The 23,076-nt window shown below is 45.6% G+C and overlaps 2 protein-coding genes across 9 annotated transcripts in view; one reads left to right on the forward strand and one right to left on the reverse strand.

Annotated features, from left to right (window-relative positions):
• Positions 1 to 5,972, forward strand: part of PKD1 (polycystin 1, transient receptor potential channel interacting) — a 99,584-nt gene extending 93,612 nt beyond the window's left edge. The window contains 2 exon segments of the mRNA XM_030001267.2: positions 100 to 414; positions 831 to 5,972. Coding sequence (XP_029857127.1) covers positions 100 to 414; positions 831 to 1,457 — 942 coding nt within the window. The 3' untranslated portion in view covers positions 1,458 to 5,972.
• A 615-nt stretch (positions 5,973 to 6,587) lies between these two features.
• The window catches only part of TSC2 (TSC complex subunit 2), a 34,811-nt gene continuing 18,322 nt past the window's right edge, over positions 6,588 to 23,076 (reverse strand). For 5 of the 8 annotated variants that reach the window (XM_030001271.2, XM_030001269.2, XM_030001273.1 and 2 more), the window contains 16 exons: positions 21,320 to 21,484; positions 20,502 to 20,654; positions 20,225 to 20,337; positions 19,584 to 19,805; positions 18,554 to 18,769; positions 16,806 to 16,874; positions 14,443 to 14,603; positions 13,581 to 14,083; positions 12,671 to 12,746; positions 11,693 to 11,779; positions 11,268 to 11,454; positions 10,041 to 10,180; positions 9,753 to 9,831; positions 8,944 to 9,035; positions 8,560 to 8,658; positions 6,588 to 8,188 (listed from right to left, as the gene is read on the reverse strand). In XM_030001271.2, the coding sequence (XP_029857131.1) occupies positions 8,021 to 8,188; positions 8,560 to 8,658; positions 8,944 to 9,035; positions 9,753 to 9,831; positions 10,041 to 10,180; positions 11,268 to 11,454; positions 11,693 to 11,779; positions 12,671 to 12,746; positions 13,581 to 14,083; positions 14,443 to 14,603; positions 16,806 to 16,874; positions 18,554 to 18,769; positions 19,584 to 19,805; positions 20,225 to 20,337; positions 20,502 to 20,654; positions 21,320 to 21,484 (2,530 nt within the window). In that variant the 3' untranslated portion in view covers positions 6,588 to 8,020. The remainder of the gene's footprint in view (positions 8,189 to 8,559; positions 8,659 to 8,943; positions 9,036 to 9,752; positions 9,832 to 10,040; positions 10,181 to 11,267; positions 11,455 to 11,692; positions 11,780 to 12,670; positions 12,747 to 13,580; positions 14,084 to 14,442; positions 14,604 to 16,805; positions 16,875 to 18,553; positions 18,770 to 19,583; positions 19,806 to 20,224; positions 20,338 to 20,501; positions 20,655 to 21,319; positions 21,485 to 23,076) is intronic. The other 3 variants (XM_030001275.1, XM_030001274.1, XM_030001277.2) reach the window with 1 other exon arrangement.

Genomic DNA, 23,076 nt, shown 5'->3' on the forward strand with positions numbered 1-23,076 from the left:
GGCTCGTGCTTTGTAAGATGGGGTAGTGAGTATCGGGGGTCAGGGGAATATTTTGCTACCGATCCCTTTCTCATTACATCTCCGATGTCCTCCTTGCAGCTCTTCTCCTCCTCCTCGGAGTCCTTCCGCAGTGTCGGCAGCAGCCTCCTGCTGCTGTTTGCCATGCTGCGGGGCAGCGTGAACCTCCGCCCCTGCCTGCCCGAGTCCTCGGGCCTCTACTACCTGTTCTGCACCAGCTACATCATCCTGGAGGTGTGGATTGTGCTGAGGCTGTTCACTGTGGTGCTTATCTACAGCTACCGGGAAATGCACTTTGAGCTGTACCGCCCAGCCTTCGAGCCCCAGGACTACGAGATGGTGGAGCTCTTCGTGCGCAGGCTGAAAATGTGGATGGGCTTCAGCAAAGCCAAGGAGGTGAGTGCAGCCTGGGAGATTCTGTGGAGAAGGGGCCTGGTAGCAGGCAGTAGGCTGCAGATGTTGGCAGAGAATCAATGTCCACCATCCTTGGTCTTCCTTTGCCTCTGGCTACTTCCCACTGCTGTTCACAGTCACGTTCCTCTGGCAGGTGAGGGCTGGAGCAGTGTTCGTTCCTGGAGGCCCAAGAGCTGGGTTAGCGATGGGGTGTTGTAGGGGCATCTGCTGCCAGTTCTCAGGCCCGCAGTTCCACGTGGCTTTATCTGGGATCTATCCCCAGGTCCGTGCCGTGGCCTGGCCCACCAGGAATGGCTGCGAGCAGCCCTGGGGCTGTCTGGAGCAGGACACAGTGCCACAGCACGGCGTTCCCACTTAACTGAAATAACTCTGTCCCCTGCTCCCCTGTTCTCTTCCAGTTCCGACACAAGGTGAGGTTCGAAGGGATGGAGCCGCTGCCGTCCCGAGACTCCAGTGACTCCAAGTCCTTTCGGGGCCCCACTCCCAGCGCTGCCTCTGACAGCTCCAGGGCTTCCACCTCCTCCAGCCAGCTGGACGGGCTGAGCCTCGTGCTGAGCACCCGGGACAGCCTGGAAGTGGACGCCGACATCCAGCGCCTCCTTTCCCTCTTCGAGATGCTGCTCGCCCAGTTTGACCGGGTCAACCAGGTGACGGAGGACGTGTACCGCATCGAGCACCAGCTGGAGGGCTCTCAGAGCCGCCGCTCCAGGAGGAGGTACACCCAGATGTCGGAGGACGTCCTGAGCAGGTACTGCGCAGGCAGCGCAGAGCAGGGGCCCTCACCCGAGATCTCCTCCGACACGGACCTGCAGCCCCCGCGGGACGCCCCGCTGTCCCCCAGCTCTCCTGCCGCCCCACCAGGCAGCAGGGGCTCTGTGCCCAGCCGGCTCCTTCGGGCTAGCAGAGGCATCAGCGTGGCGGCTTCTGTGCTGCCCCCACACAAACCCTATGCCGCTGTAGCTCCGGCGGTGAAGAAGAAACGGCCCCTCCGGGCCAAGAACAGGGTGCACCCCGCTGTCAAATAACAGGCGGCGTGCTGGGCATCGCGGGGAGCAATGCCCTCGGAGGGCAGAGAGCGCCTGGGAAGGGGTTTGCGAAGGGTGGGCTGTGCCTGCCGTGCAGACCTGGAGCCTCAGGAGCTGCCGCTTCTGAAAGCTCCCGCCGCGGCGGCTGTGCCTGCCGGGGCGCACGGGGCTGGTGCCGGCAACGGGGCTGGCACAGCCGCCATCCTCCACGGACTGACCGTCCGCATCAGATGTGGTTTCCAGCATTAAGGGCTGGTTGGAGAAGGCTGAGCCTTTCCCTTGGGGACAGCTGGGGAAGGCTGTGCGGGGTACGGTCAGCGTGCAGAAAATCCCTGTTGGGGTAGGGCAGTATTAAAAAGTTGTCTCTTTTGCTAAATGGCCCCATCTGCAAACAGCCTGCATATGGCGACTGTCACAAGGACACTTTACTGGGGACTGGCACAGGGTGACCGGTACAAAGCTCACCTCCCTTTCCTGCTGGCTGTGCCGGATGGAAAGGGGGAGAGGAGAGCCCCAGGCCTTGAAGGTTTGAACTGAGTCTTGGATTTTTGTCGACCAGTCACACTGTGGAGGAAAGCTACAGGTTTGAGAAGATATTTAACCAATCTTTTTTTAAAGCATAAATATATATAGATATAGATAAATGATATCTACACCCAGATCAGTTAATTTCCAGTATTGGCTACTTTTATCTTCCAGAAATTGGTACTATTATTTGTATTTAAAGAAATCCAATATTTAAAACAAATGACATCATTGCAAGCTGCAGCGAGCTGCCAGCCCTGCTACCTGGCCAGGCTCGGAGGGGATAAGGAGCAGCAGCTCAGCCCGAGGGGTGTGGAGACCTCGGTCTGCTTTCAGCCGTCTCTGAGCGTGGGGTTGCCAACGTGCTGGCTTCGCTGTGGTCCCCCACCCAGCCCCTGCCTGCCAGTGCTCGCCCCCCACGCGGTGGCCCACGGGGTGCGGGCGCTGCTGGCTGCTTGGCTTTTCTAATCCAAGGAATGTATTGACGTAAGTATATGTATTTTTTGGTTTACTTGTTCGTATGTACTGCCCAGCACTTTAAACGTTGCTTTCCTCGGCTAACAATGACACATGCGATCTAACAAGAACGGGATAATATATCACAAAAAGCAGTATTTTTTTTTTGTTTGTTTGTTGGTTTAAATCATAAACTGAAATGAGCAAGTGCTGGTGAAGTGACCACAGCCCCCAGAAGGCCCCAGCCTGAGGCAGCCTGGCCGGTACCTCCTGGCATCTTTCCTACGAGAAGCACAAAGGTGTCGGGGGAGGCAGGTGAAGCCCTAACGGAGCTTTTGTCGGGGTCCCTCCAGTCCTGCCACCCCGCAGCTCCCCGGGAGTCGCTGTGCACGGGGCTACAGCTGGCCTGTGCTCGCCATGCCCGGCCGGGGAGGGGCTGGGCCGTGGGGCACCCCCTGCTCGCAGCGTGGGGGTGCTGAGCAGCGGCTGAAGCCTTCCCAAGGGCTGCCTTCACTTCATCATCCCCATTTCACGTTATGTATATTGTAAGTAATTTATATGTTTTGTTTTTAAATGTATATATTTTTGTATGTTTGCTATATTTTCATAGCATCGGTAACGTGTTTGAAACATGTAGATAGGAGACAGAATACTATTGTCAGAGTTATTTAAAGGATGTATTAAGTGCTTCTTCTTGGGAATGTCCCATGTATATAAAGTATTAGGTGTCTGTGTGCATGTGGTGCGTGTGCTCTCCTCCCAGCTGAGGTTCGGCCGGGCTGGCTCTGGGCCAGTCGCTGCCAGTGGAGCGGAGCGTGGCAGGGGAGGGAAAGCCCCGCAGTGTGCTAGTTGGTGTGTTCCCAGAACCTGCTCCACGCTTTAGAAATGCGAGAGGGTCGAAGGGAAGCGTTACGCAGCAAGACCAGGTGGGCAGTGCCGCAGCGGAGGGTGCCTCGCGTTAGACTGCATCTTGCCTCTGATGCTGGTGGTCCTGGCAGCATCTGTCCCCTTCCCCTGGCAGGGGAGACCTTTCTGGGCAGAGCAAGGGGTCTTCGCAGACACTTACTTCCATTACTAATCACATCACCTCCTGAGTCTCCCCATCCAGCTCCCAGCACTTCTGCTGTGCTGTGTTAGATACTTTTAAATAAGATTTCATTCCAGCTGTGCTTCCTTGGCTCCAGGCGCCTGCCCATGTCCCTTAAGGCTGACTGAAGGAGGACACAGGGGTGCTCTTTGTGATGGCATTGGGACTGGTGTAAGTTACCTTTGAAAAACTGAGTTGATATGAAGGATAGACGCTGTGAAAAGGTTGCAGAAGGATGCAGGCAGGAGAAAACAAGTGTGCTGTAGCTTGAAGATCCTTTACTTAAAGTGTGGTGGTTGTTGGTCACCATAGAGGTTGTTGAAAGAGCAGATGACTGCAAAGGGAAGTGCAGAGGGGAGAAAACTAATACTAGTAAGCATGAAGCTGTCGTAATGGGAAGGCAAGGCAGGTAGAAGAGGAGATGACAGAGAAGTGCCTAGAGTTCAGTGGCAGTAGTTGGAGATGGAGGATTCCAGCTCGGCAGCAGCAGGTGCCTGGAGCAGGTAGAACCAGCAGTGAGGGCTGCAGAGGCCAGGGATGGGGCCCAGTGCTGGCTCAGGTGCGGATGTTAGTAAGCTTTGTGAACTGTACAGACATGATTTGTTACTCCTTCCTCAGTAACAGCTCCATCCTCCCCAGAACTCTTCTGGTTCTAAAACTGGTTTTCAAGGCAGAGATTAAAACTACTGGCCTCGTAGTTTTTGGTCCCTTTTACTTACCCAAGCAGCACAGCCACCAGGCTCAACTCTGGTAGATGCCCGTGACTCTTTTTTGGTGACAGGTGCAGTACTGGTGCAAGTGCCTGCAAGCCATGTCCAAAAACCCCTAAGGCAGTAAAACGAGCAGCTGTGAGATGTACCAGGATACCTGGGCTGTGGCACTGTAGCGCTGATAATAGTACTGGGCACACATCTGCAGTCGCATCCAGCTCCTAAACTCATTGCCCCTCTGGCGTGTCCTCCCTGGGGCTAGGAAGGATGCAGTTATAAAGCAAAATCCTATTTGGTGAGAGAAGCACAGGCTCTGGGTGAAACTCAGGAACTCTGTTCTACTTCTGTCTTTAAAGCCAAAGTTTCTGACTCTTTGGCTATGCCTCAAAAGGAAAGGAACCGGAGAAGTATTTAGTTGCACAAACAGCAACTACCCGCAAAGACAAAAGCAAGTTGCTCATTTTCTAACACCGCTATGTAAGCATGCAGACCAGCAGAGAGATGGAAAAAGGAGGGTTACTATAGGAAAGCAGTCGCTGGCATGTGCTGCTGGGTGGGCCACCAGCTCTTACTCTCTTTTGGGTTCTTACATGGGAGATCTCCTAAGCATAACTGCACCAAAACTGCCACTTTTAACCTCCAGCTCCACACATGGCTGCACCTGTGCATCCCTTTCCTGCTGCAGTGGAGCAACATGCATAGATTCAGCCACCCCTGAGGGCCATGCGGGAATGTTCAGTGAGTAAAATGAACCAAGCAGGTCTTGGAAAGCTCTTGCATCTTCAAAAGCCAAAAAGTTCAGTTCTCAGCCCCTCCCTGCCCCCACAGCTTGAGTATGCTCATTTAAAAGAGGTTGTTAATCGGAGTTAAGTGCAGGAAGGAGAGACAGAGGCAAGAGGCAGTGGCAAGCAGGGACCCGACTGCTCAGAGCAGCCTTTAATAAGCTAACGGGAGGCGAGCGGGCAGTGTAACAAGGATGCTCCCCAACTGAAGCGTCAGGATTTTTGTTCCCAAGTGCCTGTTTCCTACCAAGCTTGCTCTGCGTGTGTGTGAGTGTGACTTGATGCGTGTGACTTACCAAGTGCTTCTTCTAATCAAAGAGGAGCAGAAACAGGATAAGACAACTGCCCTACTTCTTTCCTTCACTTGAAGTACGGAGAGCAGCTCTGGAACCCACAGTTGTTTCTTGAAAAGCCAAACACCTCCGCGAGGGCCCATGTGCGTGGTGGCACCACTGACAGCTTTCAAGCAATCATAGTTCTCATCGCAGCATTTATTTGTACAAACTATAGCAACACTCACAGGGTTCCTTCACTGTCCCAGCTAAGGTACTGCGTATACATGAACTTAGCTACAGCCAGAGTTACCAGTCATGGAGCTATACCCCCGACAGCAATAAACTTGACTTGCAGCCCTAGCCAATAAATACTCCTGAATGTATATTTCTGTGTTTGTAGTCACCAAGAGATGGTTTCTTATTTATTGTCTTAAGTCTCACAACGATGCAACAGTATCAAGCTGCTTAAATAAAAAACCCTATCCATTAGTTTAAAAGGGAGAGGGAGGGACTTCTTATATAAGTAAGTGCTTTTTTTTAAAAAAAGGAACAGATGATTGTGACCAATATGCCAACTGTTACTGTCTGGTCAGCATTTCACTGCAAACAAAAATATCGTATTTTGTAACTGTGGGGATGTTTCTTAAAAAATGACAAGGTCAAATAAAAGATGACTGCTATGACCTGGCTCTGGTGCTTCTGTTACACTCACTCCAGCCTGCTCACTGCTACCAGCAAGAGCTCAGCAAAGGCACAGGGGCAAAGCAGTGCTACTCAGAGCTAGTCCACAGACATTCCTCCCCACCCCATTGTTATTCTCTTTGTTTGTGACTGGAGTTTTAATTAAGGTCTCCTGCAGAAATACAGGATGGTTTCTTAAATCAGCCAGCCTATTAGGGCAGCTCTGGGCTGTAATTAACAATATCAGCTTGTCAGTGAAGGGTCTGCCGTCAATGTAAAGGAGGCTCAACCAAGGCAGAGTATGGCACAAGGGCTCGCTCAGCCGCAGGGTGCTGCTGCACAAACACCCGCGAGGGCAAGCGAGCTGCTCCGGCTCATCTGCGATGGGAAATGCCAGCAGAACCACCCCCCCCCACATTGCAGAGGTTACCTGAAGCTGAACTAGAGGGAACATCCCCAGTACAGGGACTGGAACACAGCCAGGTATCGCACCATGTCCAGAATGTGGAGGTGTGGCTGGTAGTTACTGAAATATGAGCAATATGGATCAGAAAACTGAAAGGGGAAAGAGGGAAGGAATTTAAATTATTAAATTAAATTATTATGAAACACAGTTTGAATCTTCCCAGGCCAGCAAGAACCCACTGACCATACAAATATTTTATTTCCTTTACGACTTATAAACACTCAAAACACAACATACACTTAGAGTTCCCAAACAGCCCTGCACAAGCTAGTAGCATCACTTTTGTCCCCTCGCCTGTCACTTCACAGTTCCATGTGCAGATTGCACTTGTCTTCATCTCCACTGCAAGGGCGCTGCTGTTATCTGTTACCAAAAAGCCACGCTTCCCATTTATTGACAAAGCAGGAGATAAAGTACTCACAGTATAGTCCAGCTTACATGGTTTCTCCCAGTTGGGTAGTGTAGTGTCTGATGACCATCTTACCACAAGATGGGCTACATAATCCCATTCCACCTGGACACACCTGCACCGAAAGGACCGCCTGTTAACCACTTCAACAGCCGAGGTCCCAGGAGGAGAGACTGTCACTATGCGTTAGTGCAACAGGCAAAACTCGTTCAGAGATGATGCCCCAAAACACGTCAACAGTCTTTCAAAACAGGATTTACAGGGTGCACAGAGAAGGACAAGAGTTACCCCCAGCATTGCTGCAACTAGTGGAAATTCTGCAGCTGAACCTAGAAGCCAGGGCTGGCCTCTGGCTAAATCCTTGCAGTCAGCCTGGTGGGTCAGACTGTTCATCACAAGTAATTCGTGGCCCAGCTCTCTGCCATTCTGCTGCTCCAGTGAGTGGCATCCACCTCCCTGGTTTGTGTTAATTCTGGTAGCAAAATCATTTCTGCTGAATGAGGGAGGGTTTGCTGCAAATCTCTTAAAATGGAGACAAATCCTTGGGAATTTAAGCAGCACGTTTGACAGGTCACTTGAGAACCCAAATTAACTCTTACCAAGAGCTGGCAGCAGAACAAATCTGAGAGCCTGAAGAGTTGAGTGCTGAGAGGCACCAAGGCCTGGAGAGGAGCTGGCATTCCACGGTGCTTAGAAATAGTAACTGGATTCTCAGTACTTCATATTTCATTCCCAATAAAGTGGTCAAAATTCCCACAATTCCTGCACCTTCCAACTACATGATGCACTGCAGAACATCGTACTTTGTCTGCTTCTACCAGACGCTGGTGTGGAAGGAATCCAAAGAAAGGTTCTGCAAGAAAGATCCCATCAGAGATGGAAGCTTTGAAATAGCTCAAACCAAATAAAAACAAAACACATAGAATTGGTCCTCTCAGAGCATCTGCTGGGGATACAGTGTCCTCATCAGACAACAGTGGCAGGCTGAGACAGTGAAACATTCAAGGCTCCTGGTACGGTTCCACGCCGAGTCCACATGCAAGCAGCACAGCCACACTGCGCCTGCCAAACCCTTCTCCTGTATGTCCGTGCAGCCGCACGGAGTCAGCACGCAGGTAAAACGCTTTTGCTGCCTTGTCCGTCCCAGAGCAGACACACCGACCCGCTGGGATCTACACAAACTCTGTGAAGTCGTCCACTGAGGAGATCAGCCGCTTCCTCTGTCCAGTCTCATAGGTAGGTGGAGGGTCCTGAGGGATCTGGGGAGGGGGCTTTGTTGGAGCAGATGGATGCATCTGCAGGGGAAGGCCAGGAGTCTGATACTGGGTTTCTTCACGTAGCTGAAAGTCAAACAAGAACAGATGAGCTCCATTCTCTCTGAAACTCTTTTCACTCTTCATTTGGGCAGGGCAGGACAGGTTACTCAGGACAGCTTGTCCTACCATCCCTAGCACGGTGCCACGTGGGTGCAGCTCTGTGTCCAGGTATAAGGGTTCCCAAACACCTTGCTGCCAGGGAAGCTGTTTGGAAGCTCGCAAATCCAGACCTACACAGCTACACTTAGCATTCCCACAAGAGCTGGATTCTAACCTTCATACACATACTCCTCTTATTCAGCAAGTTTTGATAGCTGATTTTTTGTGCCTTATTTGGAATAAGGTTCTAAGATAGAGCCCAGTTCTAAACACTTAGAACAGACAGCTTTACTTACCCGGTGCCTTAGTCTCTTGATATGACGTAGCCTTGCAATCCATTTGGATGGGTAGGTGTCAGTAGGGTTTGATCGACTATGATGAACCTGGGAAGCCATCTAATTTGGGAAGGGTGGGGAGAAGCAGGGAAAGAGTGGAGGCACATTAACATAACCATGACAATAAAATTAATAGAATGTTTCAGTACAGTTTGACAGCAACTGAAATACAGCTCTGTTATAACTGTTCACGTGCCAACTCTGACTTAAAGGTTGACAGCAATAACGGAAGCAGAAAACATATTTATTTGCTTTAGCAAGCCCTACTCATTTCCTTGGAAGCTGGTGATGGACCAAGACACCAGCTGAAAGACAGAAGGTCTCTGGGAGCTCAGGAGTACTCACATTAGCATGCAAGGCCATCTGACGGGCTACAAATGGCAGGTTCTTATCAGAGATGATCTTAGCGACACTCGTGTCTACAAGACCCTCCATGTCTTCGTTTTAAAGGAAGAAGAAAAAAATTATTGTAAGACAGTTAAGAACAAGCCAAAGGTTGCCAGTTACTAAACAGATAAGTAATATAAACCTGAGGAATTGCATCACAGAATCTCAGAAGCTCCCATTGAGCTCTACAGCTCCAACTGTAACAGAACTTGCACTGCAACTTAACACAACTGGCTCTCAAATTCTGGCTGCTCCATAAAGGTTTTGAGGAGAGCCTGCTGGGCTCTTTATCACATGAACGAAAGTGTGAGCAAAAAACACCCCAGAAGTGCCCCTTTGGTAAGAGGAAAGCAAACACCCCTGCAGATCACTGCACCAGCACTGCTGAACTTCCATGGAGCCATGATCAGTTTCCAAGTATCGGGTCCTGCAGTGCTGGGAAGGACAGCAGAGGCCAAAGCCACAGGGACCTCCACCTCATATCTCCTCCAGTATTCCCAAGCAATCGTTGGAAGGACCCGCTCTACTCTGCTGGCACTTTGCCCTAAGCTTGAAGACAGTATGAGTGGTACAATGGGAAGATACCTTTTGTCTTGGGGAAGATACATGAATAGGACATATCCAGACATAACTGGGCAGCAAACTGGTTTCAGAGAGTTTCTCCTGGAAGTTTTTACTTTTGAAACGCAAAAACACTGCAAAGCGAAAGCAGTTATTGCACCACCAATACAGGAAAGACTGAGAACAAAGGCTGGAGAGATTCCTACCTTTCCGACACTGCAGCGTCACCAGGTTACAGTCATAGTCAAGTGGTGTGATGATAACGTGCACAAAATTGAACTGACCCTAATGAGAAAACAATAAAATAGTCATATACATTTTACTGGCAGCCATCGTAGTTCTTGTGAATGCCATAAACTAACACATATGAATCCACCAAGGCATATAACCTCCATTCGTGATCTCAATACTGCTAAGATAACACACATGAGATTAAGGTTTTACAAACAGCCACGTGCCTGTTTTATAACACACCCATAAGTAAAATCTTGTACCTTTATTGTTCCCAGTTTAAAGTCTTCTCCAGAATCATTGTAAACAATAGAAACAAAATCATTCCCAAGGTGCCTTTTCTTGTCACAGCGATATTTATCCAAATCCTTTGTGGGCATCAGAGTAGCAATGTGGAAAATGGCTGAAGAGGAAACAGAAAAATCCTTAGGCTGGCCTGGGAAAGCAGTGCTGCAAGCAGCAATGATCAACATGCAGCACTTGTCTGGAAGACAAAGTAGTACCAGCACCCCAATAATAAAAAATATGAGTTGTGCTCCCTTGTTAGGTTTGTCCCCATTTGTGACAGCTGAATCCAGTCCCACTGGATTGCTCCAATGGTACCTGGAGCATGGAGTGCAGAGGCCAGCAAAAAGGCAGCCTCTGAAAGCTCTTGCCAGTTTTTAGGTACTGCCCTGCAGAGTCTTCCCTAGCACCAGGCTCAGCAAAGTGAATTAAGGGCCTGGCTTTCAGCATGTGCCTGATGTATACTGGAAGAAGTGTTCTCGTCAAGCTGGGGTAGCTATCTATCTGTTCATAGAAAATGAACAGGAGACTGCAGAAGTGCTTCTGGGTATTTCTTCCATGACCACAGTAGCATGGCAAGTAGAATCTGGTTTGAGGAGGAAGAGTTAAATAGCTTAAACCAGGACTTCCCCTAATTGAGCTGAACTGGACTAAGTATGATGATTGGGATGCACAGAGGTGTACGAAAAATTTTGGGAAGTTCATCATAGCTTGCTGGATCCTGAACAATATCTGCACAGCTTGATGCTGCAGGAGCTGGGTGATGCTGCAGGAGCTGGGTAATGCTACAGTTCAATTAGCAACAACCACAGTAACGGCAACCCTCCTGCTTTCAATACTGTTCTACAGAGAAATGATTAGCAGAGTTTTGACATTTACACACTACCCTCAATTAACAGGCTTCATAGCAGCTCAAGAACAAATAGCTTATTCTACAGACCTCTACACCAAACCATATCAACCTTTAATAGAGCAGACTATTTTAAAAGTAAGTAGTGTGATTTTTTTTTTTTTCTTAAATAAGGCAGGTATGCAACTCTCCCAAACTTTAACACATGGCTTGCAGAGATACCAGAGAGAGAATGGGATGAGAACAGAACCCCAGGTCATTTTTACTACATCCCTGTAAAGGAAACAGCTTGTAGAAGGCAGGTCAGTCTTAAGATAAGAAGAGACTATCCTTCCAACTTCCGGAGCCACCTTACCTTGCATAATGTCATCATGCCAACAGTAGGTAAACTGTCCATCCTCCCCGCACACATCCAGGCCACCAAGGTAAATTTTATCTGGCTGACAGTCTTTGAGCTCAATGAGCTTCCCTAACCCAGTCAGGAACTCTGTATAGCGGTAGGATCCATGTTCATTTGACAGAATTGCAATTTCGTTGTTGCTCTAGGAAATAAGAACATGGGAGTCCCACACTGAATGCTAAGAGCACTCAATCAGCATGAGTGATTAGGTTATTACCTTCCTAGAAGGGCTTCACGCAGGCACGGATTTTTAGTGCAAGAAACTAAAGAAAAGCAAGGCAACTGCAGGAGCAGGACAAATCTCAGAGCTGGAGTAGTGGTGCCTGGCCTTCTATTGAGACGTAACTATTAAAGGATTAATACATCTACACAGAACTCACCTGGCCTTCTCCAACATAGAGCACTGCAATCTTGTGTGTGTCGTAAGAAGGAATTTGATCCAGGAGCTGCACTGATCTTTCAAACGTCTACAATCAAAACATTGGTCACATCTTTAAAAACTTATCTCCACACACCCACTGCCCTCCCTAAAACCCTTCAGGACAACGATAGCACAAAGTAAGCACAGATTCCTGACCTTCGCTAGTGTCTTCCTTAATGAATGCTGCCCTACTCTGTTCTGCAAGGGCACAGTGCATCCTCAGTCCAAGGTACAGAGCAGTGCTATATGGCATCTGTCACCACACTTTCTTGGTTTTATACTTCAGATAAGATTAGTCTGGCAAACTGCACGGGTTAGATGCACTTGCCATGACAAATTACATCGTATCTTCATTTAAACTTCAGGCATGAAAAATTATCACGTCTCTTGCTCTGAAGAACATTTTTAGCACCTCATCTCACCTAGGCTCCCTACTGCCCGACCACCCAAACCTAAAGTGAGGGGAAACTATCAGCAGGTCTGTGGTGCTCAGTTCACAAGAACCCTGTTCCAGCACTACTTCTCCAGGAAGTTTATGATTAATTTCTCATATGACCACAGAAAGCTTCTTGGCCACTCCCAATTATACGGAGGGCTGACAGGTTTGTCTAGTGACATTCTGCCAATATCACCTAATGCACCATTTTCATCATGCACTCCTACCAGCAAAAAACAAAACTCCACAAATCATCCCTTCTGACTGGGATTCTGAAACAGCACCAGCAAAATCTCCCAATATTTTAAATTCAATCCAGAACCATAAAGTAGGAGCCACCAGGATTGGGGTACAGAAAATCTCCCATCTGTGGCACTGTTGGTAGGAAACACCTTTAAATTGCACCAAGTCAGACATTCATTACTATCATTTATGTTAAAAAAAAAAAAAAAATGAGGTTAGAAAAATTAACAACAAGAATAAAAAAAAATACTTGCCTACCTCATTTGGCAACAAAAGGGGCTTGTTGTTTTCATCGCCAAAGAATGGGGAGTGGTACAACTGTAAAAACACAAAGCTAAGGGAGAGAGGGGGGGAAAAGAGTCCTGTTACCATAAAAATTAAGTCAATTTTGATATGTTGTATGTAAGAATGTTATGTACAGAATAAGAGGAGCAATTAAAATGCTAACAGAGTATTACTCATCTTCTAGAGACACTTTAGGTGCCTGGACTACCTGCAGTTTGTAATAGAACCCTGTCATAAAAAACAATGGTTATTTCAAGCAGTGGAAGCTGCACAAATTCCCCATTCAAAAGGCAATCTTTACGCAGAATGGAGGAGTAGGAATGCACTCCTACCTCACAGCTATGGGGGGTATTTCTAGGCTAGCAGAGAAATGATTTTACAGACATTTGCATTTTACCTGCCCTCAATAAGATGAAGATTGTCTCATAACGCAATTTTGGGCAACTACCACTATCTAAAGTTCAAAAGGCAACTATTATAACCCCTTCTTTTCCTTCTTCTTAGCATTTTGCACATTGTATTTCTTGAACTGCAAGACTAGCAATTCATCCTGTTCACAACAAAATTAACTCTACGTGACCTGCATTCAAGCCACATGTGCATTTAGACCCTAAATTGGGATAGATTAAGAACACAAGGAAACTATTTATCTATTTCTTTCACCACTTGAGACCCATTTCCTTAATCACAAAGTTAATTTGGTGGTAGTGGGTTCAACATGTTGGTATTAGCTCCTGCAAAAACAGGTAATTAATCTTTCTTTTTAATGAGATACTGTTTTGTAGATCCCACAAAACCAGCAGACCACTTTGAACGAATCCAGCCATGGCTGCAGCAATTCTGAGCTCACCATTTCTAGCTTCAGATAAGCCCCTCCACCCACCTTGGGTTTATTCCGGGTACTTTCTCAGCATTGGAGGCTGCTGTTCTGCTCTTGAAGGCATCTCTTTCAATCCTTTTTCCCCTCCTTGATGGGGCTGAGTCAGAGATAGTGTATCCCCGGGGCCGGTGCCCAGAGGGAGAGCGAGGCGAGGTGACAGGACCGGTGCCATCCAACCCGCCTGACCCAGTCACTCTGGCATCCTCCCCCTTGCCCAGCCAACTGCCCAGCCCTTCCCCTTCCAGGTTCCCAGACTGGGATTTTGATTTCACTTCTGTGCTCAGCCTCCTTGTTACTTCTCTGCCGTTTGCATCTTTGAGGACCTCCTGCAGTGTCTGTAGCTCGGGAGAAGAACTCGACTTGCTGAGCGGCTGGGATGGCTGGAAGGAAAGCTCCTCCAGTGTTCGGCCATCCTCTGATGGCAGGACTCTCCCAATGGGAATTCCACCCTCCACCAGGTCTTCCGACTTCAGAGATTTTTCTTCTTGGCTGGAGGTTGAGGAGGACTTAAAGAGGGAGAAACAAAGATCAACAGTTTTCCTGATATGCAAAATAAAAGCTGACAACAGTAACGCTCGAGGCACCCCCTGACACTTCCAGTGAAAGATGAGCAGAAAGGTGCCAAGTACAAAGCAATGCAGACCGAGGACCCTGCAGAAGACAGGTATTTACTGCTGCTGCTCTGCATGCAGTCCCTCACAAGCCATCCAAACTCTCAATCATGACTGCATGTGCATTTTGGTATCATTAGCGAGTTCCTTCAGAGGATGCCAAGAGGGACTCTTCTGAGCACAGACAATTCTCCCATGTGTCTAAAGGTGGGGCTGTCATACAGGACAGAACTGGATAACCTGTTTCTTCTTACCCTGCTGTAAGACTCCTGGGGTTTACCAAACCTTTCCTCGCTCAGGACTTGTTCAGAACATGAAGTCTCAATGTCTTCACTCTCTGGAGACCCAGCTGGGGACTCAGTTTCCTTTAGCTCCATTTCCAACGGGGTCCCTTCCTCCAGCACCACCGCTGATTCTATCAAGACACAAGGCAGAAGAACTGAAGTCTGTAGAGAGGCACAGACCGGCAGGCCCCCATCCTCTCCTCTGAAGTACCAGCCTTTTCCCTACGGGATTTCAATGGAAGGCCATATTGAATGAGTGCTCTGGTTCTTTGATTTCTTGTCATGTCAGACTTGCTCCTGGTTCCCCTTTTGTATAGAATAACTGATCACCTTACTCTCACAGCAAAGAGCTGCGTCTGCTTTGGTCAAAATAAGTGCAGTTGTTTCCAATTGTTACTGATGAACAAGCAGGGGACAGAATGAGGAAATGGGACCTTGTACATCAATGCTCGGTTATCAGGACAGACAGGAACTACAGAGATGTAAGAAAGTACAAGACTGGCATTAAAAGTTCATCATTATCCAGGCAATGAAGACATCAGTTCTATGCAAGTGTGCAAAAAGTAAGTTTTTCTTGTATTGAAATGCAATGCTCCTGTGCCTTGTAGTGGCCTAGAAGGAGATAAGAAATTTTACTAGGAGCCATTTACTTGCAGTTTGGCAGTTTTCCTAGTATGTCTCAGTAGAATTAAAACAATTCAGCCCTAGACATATGAAAGGACAAGAGAGCAAGAGTAATACATGCACTGCAGCAATACTGGGAAACCTGCATGTGGCATCTGATCAGACAAACGGTTAATGAAACCACACTGTCAAGAAAGCTCCTTGGAAGTCCTGCCTACAGTGGAGGAGGTTATCACAGCATTTAACATTGTCTCTACTCCAGGCAGTGACCCTGACCACGGGGATGAGTCTGACCAAAGGCTCCTCTTGGCCTTGATTTTTTGTCCTGAGGAAAAGGCTGGAGAACAGGAGGCTTCACACTACGCACACAAGGGACTGGAAGACCAATCTGAAAGGCCAAGATTTGTTTTCCAAAGTAAAATAATAAAAAAAAAAATTAGCACACACAAAAAATAAAGAAAATCAGCAAAATTTAAAAAAAAAATTAAAAAATAATAATAATAATAATAATAAAAAAATCACTAAAGCAGCTTTTCCTGGATTGATTTCAGCTCGCAGGACCAAAGTTATTTCAAAGAAGCAATTAAGAGTTAGCATTGCACACACATACCTTCTAAAAAACAAAACAAAACAAAAAAACCCAAAACAACGTGCTGATCTGGTTAGCTGTCCAAGCCAGAACACACCTGCATATATCCAGTGTTTCCAAGCTTCCCTAGCTTTTTCACTACTGCCAAGATTGCTGGTGTTTTTAAATAATGCGAGGACTCACTAATTATTCTTTAGGTGGGAAGAGAATAATAGGAGCAGAGAGGAGAAGTACAGAAAAATATTTTACTGCAGCATCTTTGTGTTGCTTTAAGAGGCCTACGTCAGCAACAACCAGCAGTTAAGAATACCCTGCTGCTCTACAGAGAATTTTCCAGTGAAGGAAAGAAGGCAGAAAGACATTTCAACCCTCTAATTAAAATCACAAAGCACTGCAGATTATCAAAGCAATGCAGGTGTTGTGCTCATAAGGTATGCAATTTGATCTCCACTTCATTTAATTACAAAGTCAATTTTACTGAAGCGGAGAAAGATTTTACACTACTATAGAGCCTCCAGAAAGCTAGAATTTAGCAGATTTCCCCCTGAAATTTATTTCTTCGTTTTTTTATATAAAAAACTTTTAATGAGCATCCGTTGTAACATCAAACTTTATATGTATATCAGATATATATATATCAGCTCCTTTAACCTTTTCTCTGTCCAATTCTGACAGATTCCTGTGGGCTGAGTAGCATGGGACTTCATTTCAGGGTAGCTTGTCCTGTAGCATACTATGCTGTTCTCAAAAGTGGGAGCTTTTACATTTAGCAGAACACAAAGCCAATTGTAAAATGAAGCTGAAAATAAATAATTCAATTAATCAAGCCACTCAGACATTTTGACAGGTCATTTAACACGGTGCCTCATGACTCACAATCCACCCCAGCTAAAACAAAAGTTGCTTTAAGAACTTGTCTGCACTTGCAAATGTTGGATCTGGCTTGGACTTCTTCATGCTAGTCAAGATCCCATTTGTTGAGAGTAATGAGACTGGGTACAGACAGGAGACATGGAAGGGGAAAATGAAGTATGAGGGATACATTTTCTATGAATCAGAGGTGTTCTTCTATGGCAATACTTTTTTTTTTTTTTTTTTCCTTAAAGATATATAAATATACCTGCCCAGGATATGCTCCTGTGCAACTTCCCTTGACAACTGGACTGGTACATGGAAGAGAAAGAGGCCACTGCAAAGGGAAATCAAGTGAGCAGCTACATCAAAAGGAAGGAGAGACTATATAAAAAAAAAATAAAAAATTAAAAAGCACAGAGTTTAAAATGTAACCAAGAGCCTATTTTAAAATAAATACATAAATAAATAAAAACAAAGGAAAGAACAAGCTGGGATAAGCTCACTAGATGCCAAAGGGATACTTTAAGGGTACAAGGTCTCAACATGTGTAAGGAGGCATAAACACATTCAAACAATGCAGGCTCGAACTGCTCTCTTTGAAGAATGCAGCTTTGAGTTTTAGAAACAGAAAATTCCTTAGTGATGTCCTAGCACACGCAGGAAACCAGTCTGAGCTTTTCCTGAGCTACACACTTTTGGCAAAAGATCATTTTTAAACCCACAGAAGAGTCTGAAGAGTAGAAATATGGATAAAGATTCACATAGTTTTAACCTCTAAAGAGGAAGAACATGCATATGACAGTCTGACAGCAAAACTTCTTCAAAACATTCATTCACTAGCCAGCTCCGGCAAGTCTACTGTAGAAGTTGTGTTAACAAGAATGTGGCCAAAATTATTTTCTCAGTCTGCCACAGGAGTTGCATTCAGGTCAGTGCTTCTTTCAACTAATCAGTTAGCACCTAATACCACAAATTTGTAGGAGTCAATAAAAGGTCATGGATAAGAATTTAATGTTTTTTTTTTTAAAAGGTGATAATTTGATTTTGACTCTAATTTTGTGTTTACATGTTCTGAAATCCTAAAATCATATCCTGCCCTGTTTAAAACAAACCTGAAAACTAGCATTTTTACCAGATTTCCAAACAATCCATACCATTGATGCCACCTTCCCAGAAAAGCCTTGTCTGCTATTACCACTGCTCAGTTTTGACAGTGCTAGCAGTGCCGAGAGCCTCAGTGTTAGATGTTGTTGATAAGAGTTCTGAGCAGGGATTACATAAAACTTTAAAAATTTCTGCTGTTGGTCAACACTAACCTCCCAACATTAAGAGCTCTTTTGGAGTGAACTAGCACCAAACTAAATATAGTGAAAAGTCCTGGCCACTATAAAGCCATCAAAAGCAACTCAAGTGATTCAACTGCACCAGTCTGCAGGCTAAACAGTCCTTTTACGAGGTGAATAAATCTTCAGCCAACAGGATTTGCATTCTGCTATCTCATGCTCTAAAAGATGGTGGCAATTAACTGACCCTGGCTGGCAATGTTTGTAATAGGCCATTCTCCCAGGAACCTAGTGCTCTTAGTGTCCAACACGAACTCCCATACTGAAGACAAATGGAAATGGAAACACTGCATGGGAAGATTCATCCACATGTGGGATGCCCAGATCAGCCCCAAACAAGTGTAAGAGGGAAAAGGTCCATGACTTTGTACATCTTCATTTGGGAAACAGTTAGCAGGAAACACATTACTCCTCCAAAGAAGCTCCATTACTCCTCTCTTTCTTCTTTTTAAGAAAGAGAGGTACTTTTCCAGTGGAACATCAGAGGCAAGGAGGAAGGGAATTTTTCACTGAAAAATTCTAGGGACAAGAACTGATTGCCCTTCTCATTGCTATGTTATCCCTCATGCTACTAACTTTACTGTTCTAGAAGACTTGCAGTAACTTCAACAGACTTTAAATAGGCTAGTGACAGCTATGGTGGACACACTACTGGCTTGACATCTCTTACCTGTGTTGGAACGCTGGAGAAGTGATGGTTTGGCTGTGCCGGTGGCCAAGCTGGAGGAGGGGACAGAGAGGGATTTATATAGAGCCGTTTCTCGGTGTTCTTTAAAACGCTCTGCAGCCATGAGTGCATTAGAGAGCTCTTGCAGGGGCATATTATTAATATCCGAAGAAAATGGACTGAGCGGGTTCTCCAGACTCATTAGCCAGCTTGTGTTACCTGGTAAGACAAAATTAGGGAACAGTATTAAGTACTTCCAACTCCAGAAAGTTTACAACTCACATTGAAAAAAGCACAAATTGTTTTGGATTTTGCAAGTAAAAATCAAAACAAACCAAGTTCTCAGCTCTCCTGACATCTGGCAGAATCACTTGATTAATTTCCTATTTTCAGTAAGTAGCTCCCAGTGCTCTGTACTTCACCCCAAGCTCTTCAAAAACCATCCTTGGTAACTCAGTACTACAGCAGATTCCCCAAAGGCATCCAAAACACTCAGGTATTTTAATTAATGATACCAGGTCAGTTATTTTCTCATGAAGCAACTTTCAGCTGAAATAGACAATTCCCTGTTAATGTTGTGTAACATACCAGTATTCAAGAATTGTGACCTTGAACATGTCATTACTTCTTCCCTAGCAGCAGACACAATTATACAGCTGCTCTAGCCATAAGCCTCATTCATCTCAAATCTAGCATGGTAAGCTAAAACACAGCACAGACAGATTTTCAAGAAAGACCACAGAGCAGTGTAAAAATGGGAAATGCAAAGTAGGGTTGATATTATCTAGCTCTATTTCTGTAACAGTACTTAATATACAAATTTAAGTCCTTGCTTCAGTCTTTTCTCAGGTCTTTTGTAGATTTAAAACACTAAAGAGTGATTTCAAAGAATCAAGTATCAGGTGTATTAGTTTCAAGAGGCAGTAAGCAATAAAGAGATCCATTTGCAACTAAATATGAATTTTTCTTCTTCATCCAGGCTCTGGTTTCTTAGCAAGTCAAAAGACCTCACTCCACACTCAGGTCAAGATACCTGTGGGTCTGCGCACCAGGATTTCCGCCCATCCCTGTGTCAGCAGTGGGACATACGCAGCTAAGTTCGCTTTTTCTTTTTGCAGAGGTGTCTGTGGAGCAGGATTAGTCTTCTCTGATCGAGATGCTGGAGCAGGAGGACCCTGTGTCCCTTGGGAAGCTGAGCCACTGGGAAAATGGGAGGCTGAGCTGTCTAAGGCACCAACACGTAAGGCATGACCACCTAGCAAGACAGACACAAAATAGAAAGGAGAGCCATGCTTAGTTAGCACTAAAAATATCTCAGAAGTAGTAAGTCTTTTAACCTCCTCTAGCAGCTGCGCACACAATATTGGGAACCTAAGAGAACTTTACCTTACATGTGTTTCTTATAAACCATGAGGTTAGATAAACATAGGTGATTCTCACTGCAAGTGCTCACCACTTAACCGATCACCAGAGCTTTCCGGCAAGGAGAGGCAAGCAGGAGGAGCACCACCACTCCTGAGGCCAACAGCCGCTGCTACCTGCCCTCTATTAAATACCAGACAAGTCCAGATTCTCAAATTATTTTAGACACAGGTCTCTTCAGTAGGCGCTTGGACACTTAAGCCTGCGACACAGACCCAGAAATGGCAGTAAGACTCCAGGATAGTAATTTACCAGACATGGATCGGACTCTGTTGCGAGAGCTTCTGCAAACCTGCTGCCCAGCTTGAGATTCCAGTTTTGCTGGAGCTTCTTTAGTTTGTCTCACTTGCAAAACAGGGTCTGAGCTGTGGAAAAAGAAGATATTGATGATACTGAGAGAGGAAACAGTCATGCTGGACAACTAAGACATTCCTCTTCTGGTAAAAGGAAAACCTAAAAAGGTGCACTCTAACAGTGATTTAAGTGACTTTGTTAGGGGGAAGTTTCTAGAAACAGGAGCCAAAATTACCTTGATTCTGTGCTGCTTTGGAGGTCTCCAGAGTCTAGGCCAAGCAAGGACCTTGTCCCTGTTCCAACACTTGTAGTGATGGTCACCAGCTTGTTACCAACCAGCCACGTCTTTGTCCTTCCTCCAGCCAACAGAAACTCACCCACAGGAGACCTAGAAACACATTTGTGATGAACACAGCTCTCAGATTGCAGAGCACAGAGCCTACGCAGGTAGGTGGCTTATTTCATGTAACTATGCAGGAGGTACTGCCTGCTTTCCTTCTTAATACAGCATTTTTAACGTACCCTCTGGTCATCAACATACACATTATCCATCAGGATAAGGGATGAGCTGAATTTAGTATCAATTGATAGTAGTGCTACTGGACACATATTACAGAGCAGTCTAGTTCAATCCTGGACACACATCATAGAGCAGAAGGGAACGAGCCTTTTCTGAGCTATATGTCTCCTTCTGGGAAGGGCTAGCAAGAAAAGTAAATGCCCTCCATTTGAAGCCAGCTGGCACAACACTCCGTTCTGTAGTAAAGACTCTGATTATCCAGCAAGTACATGGAGCAAAGCACTGCTCACAGACAGCATGCCTTCAAGGCATCTCCTTCTGGACAGTTCAAGGCTGAGGCAAAGGCTGATTGGCTCCAATGGACTTCTCTCATCTAACCTCATATTTAGCCAAGCAGATTTTATCTGCGAGGAATGGCTTCAGAGCCTGGGCCTGCCAGAATCTCAAATGTGTCATGGTAATTTTCCACTAATAAAGTGAAATATGAACCTCAAACAAAAACATCTCTCCCATGGTCACTGACTGACCCCTACCTCTTAGGCACGGCAGTGAAGTTTGAAAAGACGTATCGAGCCATCATATCCAGACAGGTCTCAGTGAGTTCCAGGTGGAGATTTTTTAAGTTGTCATCAGCCTGAGCCATTGAATTTTCATCTGCAGAGCCCAGGCTTGAACTAGTGATGGATGTTTGTATCCGACTAGAAGAGAATGTTTCCAACTGACAGATCACATTGCAAAATGTTTGTCCCTGTCACCCGAAAGACAGTGTGATGCAGAACACCTGCGATACATGCATGTGCCAGATCAGAGAGGTGGCCAGACATTAAACCCAGGACATAATAAAAATATTTTTGGATCAGCCTCATGTTGTGCTTTGTCAATTGTCATTGCAGAAAGTGTATTTTATCTTGAGAGACTGAGAAACATTTAAATGTCCATCAACTGACTAGGTCAGGCCAGTGCTCTCTGATATTGGGTGGCCCATGGGCAAGTGCACCAAGCAAATAGTGAGTGGCAGCACCATGCTTTGAGTTCACCAACCTATAGTGAGGGCAAGCGTCCCGTGACCTGCACAGTTACCCAGGCAACATGTTGCCCATGAGCCATAAATAGGTGCATTCTAGACTCAACTTTATAATCCTGTGGTTTGCTTTTTTCTCTGTTGCACCCCCTTCATATATTGATTTTTTCCTCCAAATTCAATAGCTATAAAAAACCTAATTTAACTTGAAACAGAAAAAAATTGCACTCTGAACAGGAAATTGGCACAAGAATAAAGAGCAACTCTGCCTACAAATCAGCCAAGTTAGCAATGCAATTTAAAACAATTGCTGTAACAGGCTGGATTGCAATATTTTATAAAGACGACTCCTTATGCCATCATAACACAAACTAAGCTGAAGTACAGCCAAATTTTTTATAACGTGGCAACTTCTTTGGCATCATTCAGTGTAATTATCTGAACTTTCAGTTGCTACCATTTACACATAAATACAAGAGAAGAAAATCACCTAATAGATTAATGGGGATATGAGAGAATGAAGTGCCAGAATTGTATTCACCATTCAGTCACTTCAGTGTCTTTCCCACAAATACCATATAGTTATAGTCAAAAATAAAACCACAGAAAATAAAATTCCACTGACAGCAATCCTTACAGATTAAGGCACAAATCTTCAGGTTCAGCTTTTAAACCAACATGTTATAGACAGCAGTTTAACACTCAATGTAAGTGATCCAGAAATACATTTTAAAAACTAGCATAAATTGTTTCATCTTTCATGTGAGCAAATCAATGTCTGCAATCAAAACCTGTTTTCTTTATTTGTGAAAGCAATAGCTTCATATGGGCTGAGTATACATTTCACTGCCCTACAGAAAGACAAAATAGGGTTTTCACGGCATCATACTTTAGACCAGAATACTTCTGTCAGCAAACTTTGCCTCAAAGAACAAAGCCTAAACTAAGGCCAGAACTATTCCTCATAGTTTGGGAGGAGGGCCTGTACATAAGTTTGCAGAGTATCAAAAGCCTCTCCTGGGGCAAGTCACTGCTTAGAAGGCTGAAGTTTTAGTGAGTTTTAACCAGGACTCTCACTTGCACAGAATGCAACCTTTTTCTTTTTTTTTAAGTGGTTTTTTGTTTGTTTTTCCCCCCCTTCACCATCTTTACTTTGAAAATAGAAATTTTTGTTGCTAAAGCATCAGAGAATAGGGCAAAGTAACCATATGCAACATAGGTGTGATGTGACAACCCAATAGCCAGCGTTGGGAAGCCATGGGATATCCA

Source organism: Aquila chrysaetos, chromosome 25 (assembly GCF_900496995.4).
Source record: "Aquila chrysaetos chrysaetos chromosome 25, bAquChr1.4, whole genome shotgun sequence".
NCBI lineage: Eukaryota > Metazoa > Chordata > Aves > Accipitriformes > Accipitridae > Aquila > Aquila chrysaetos.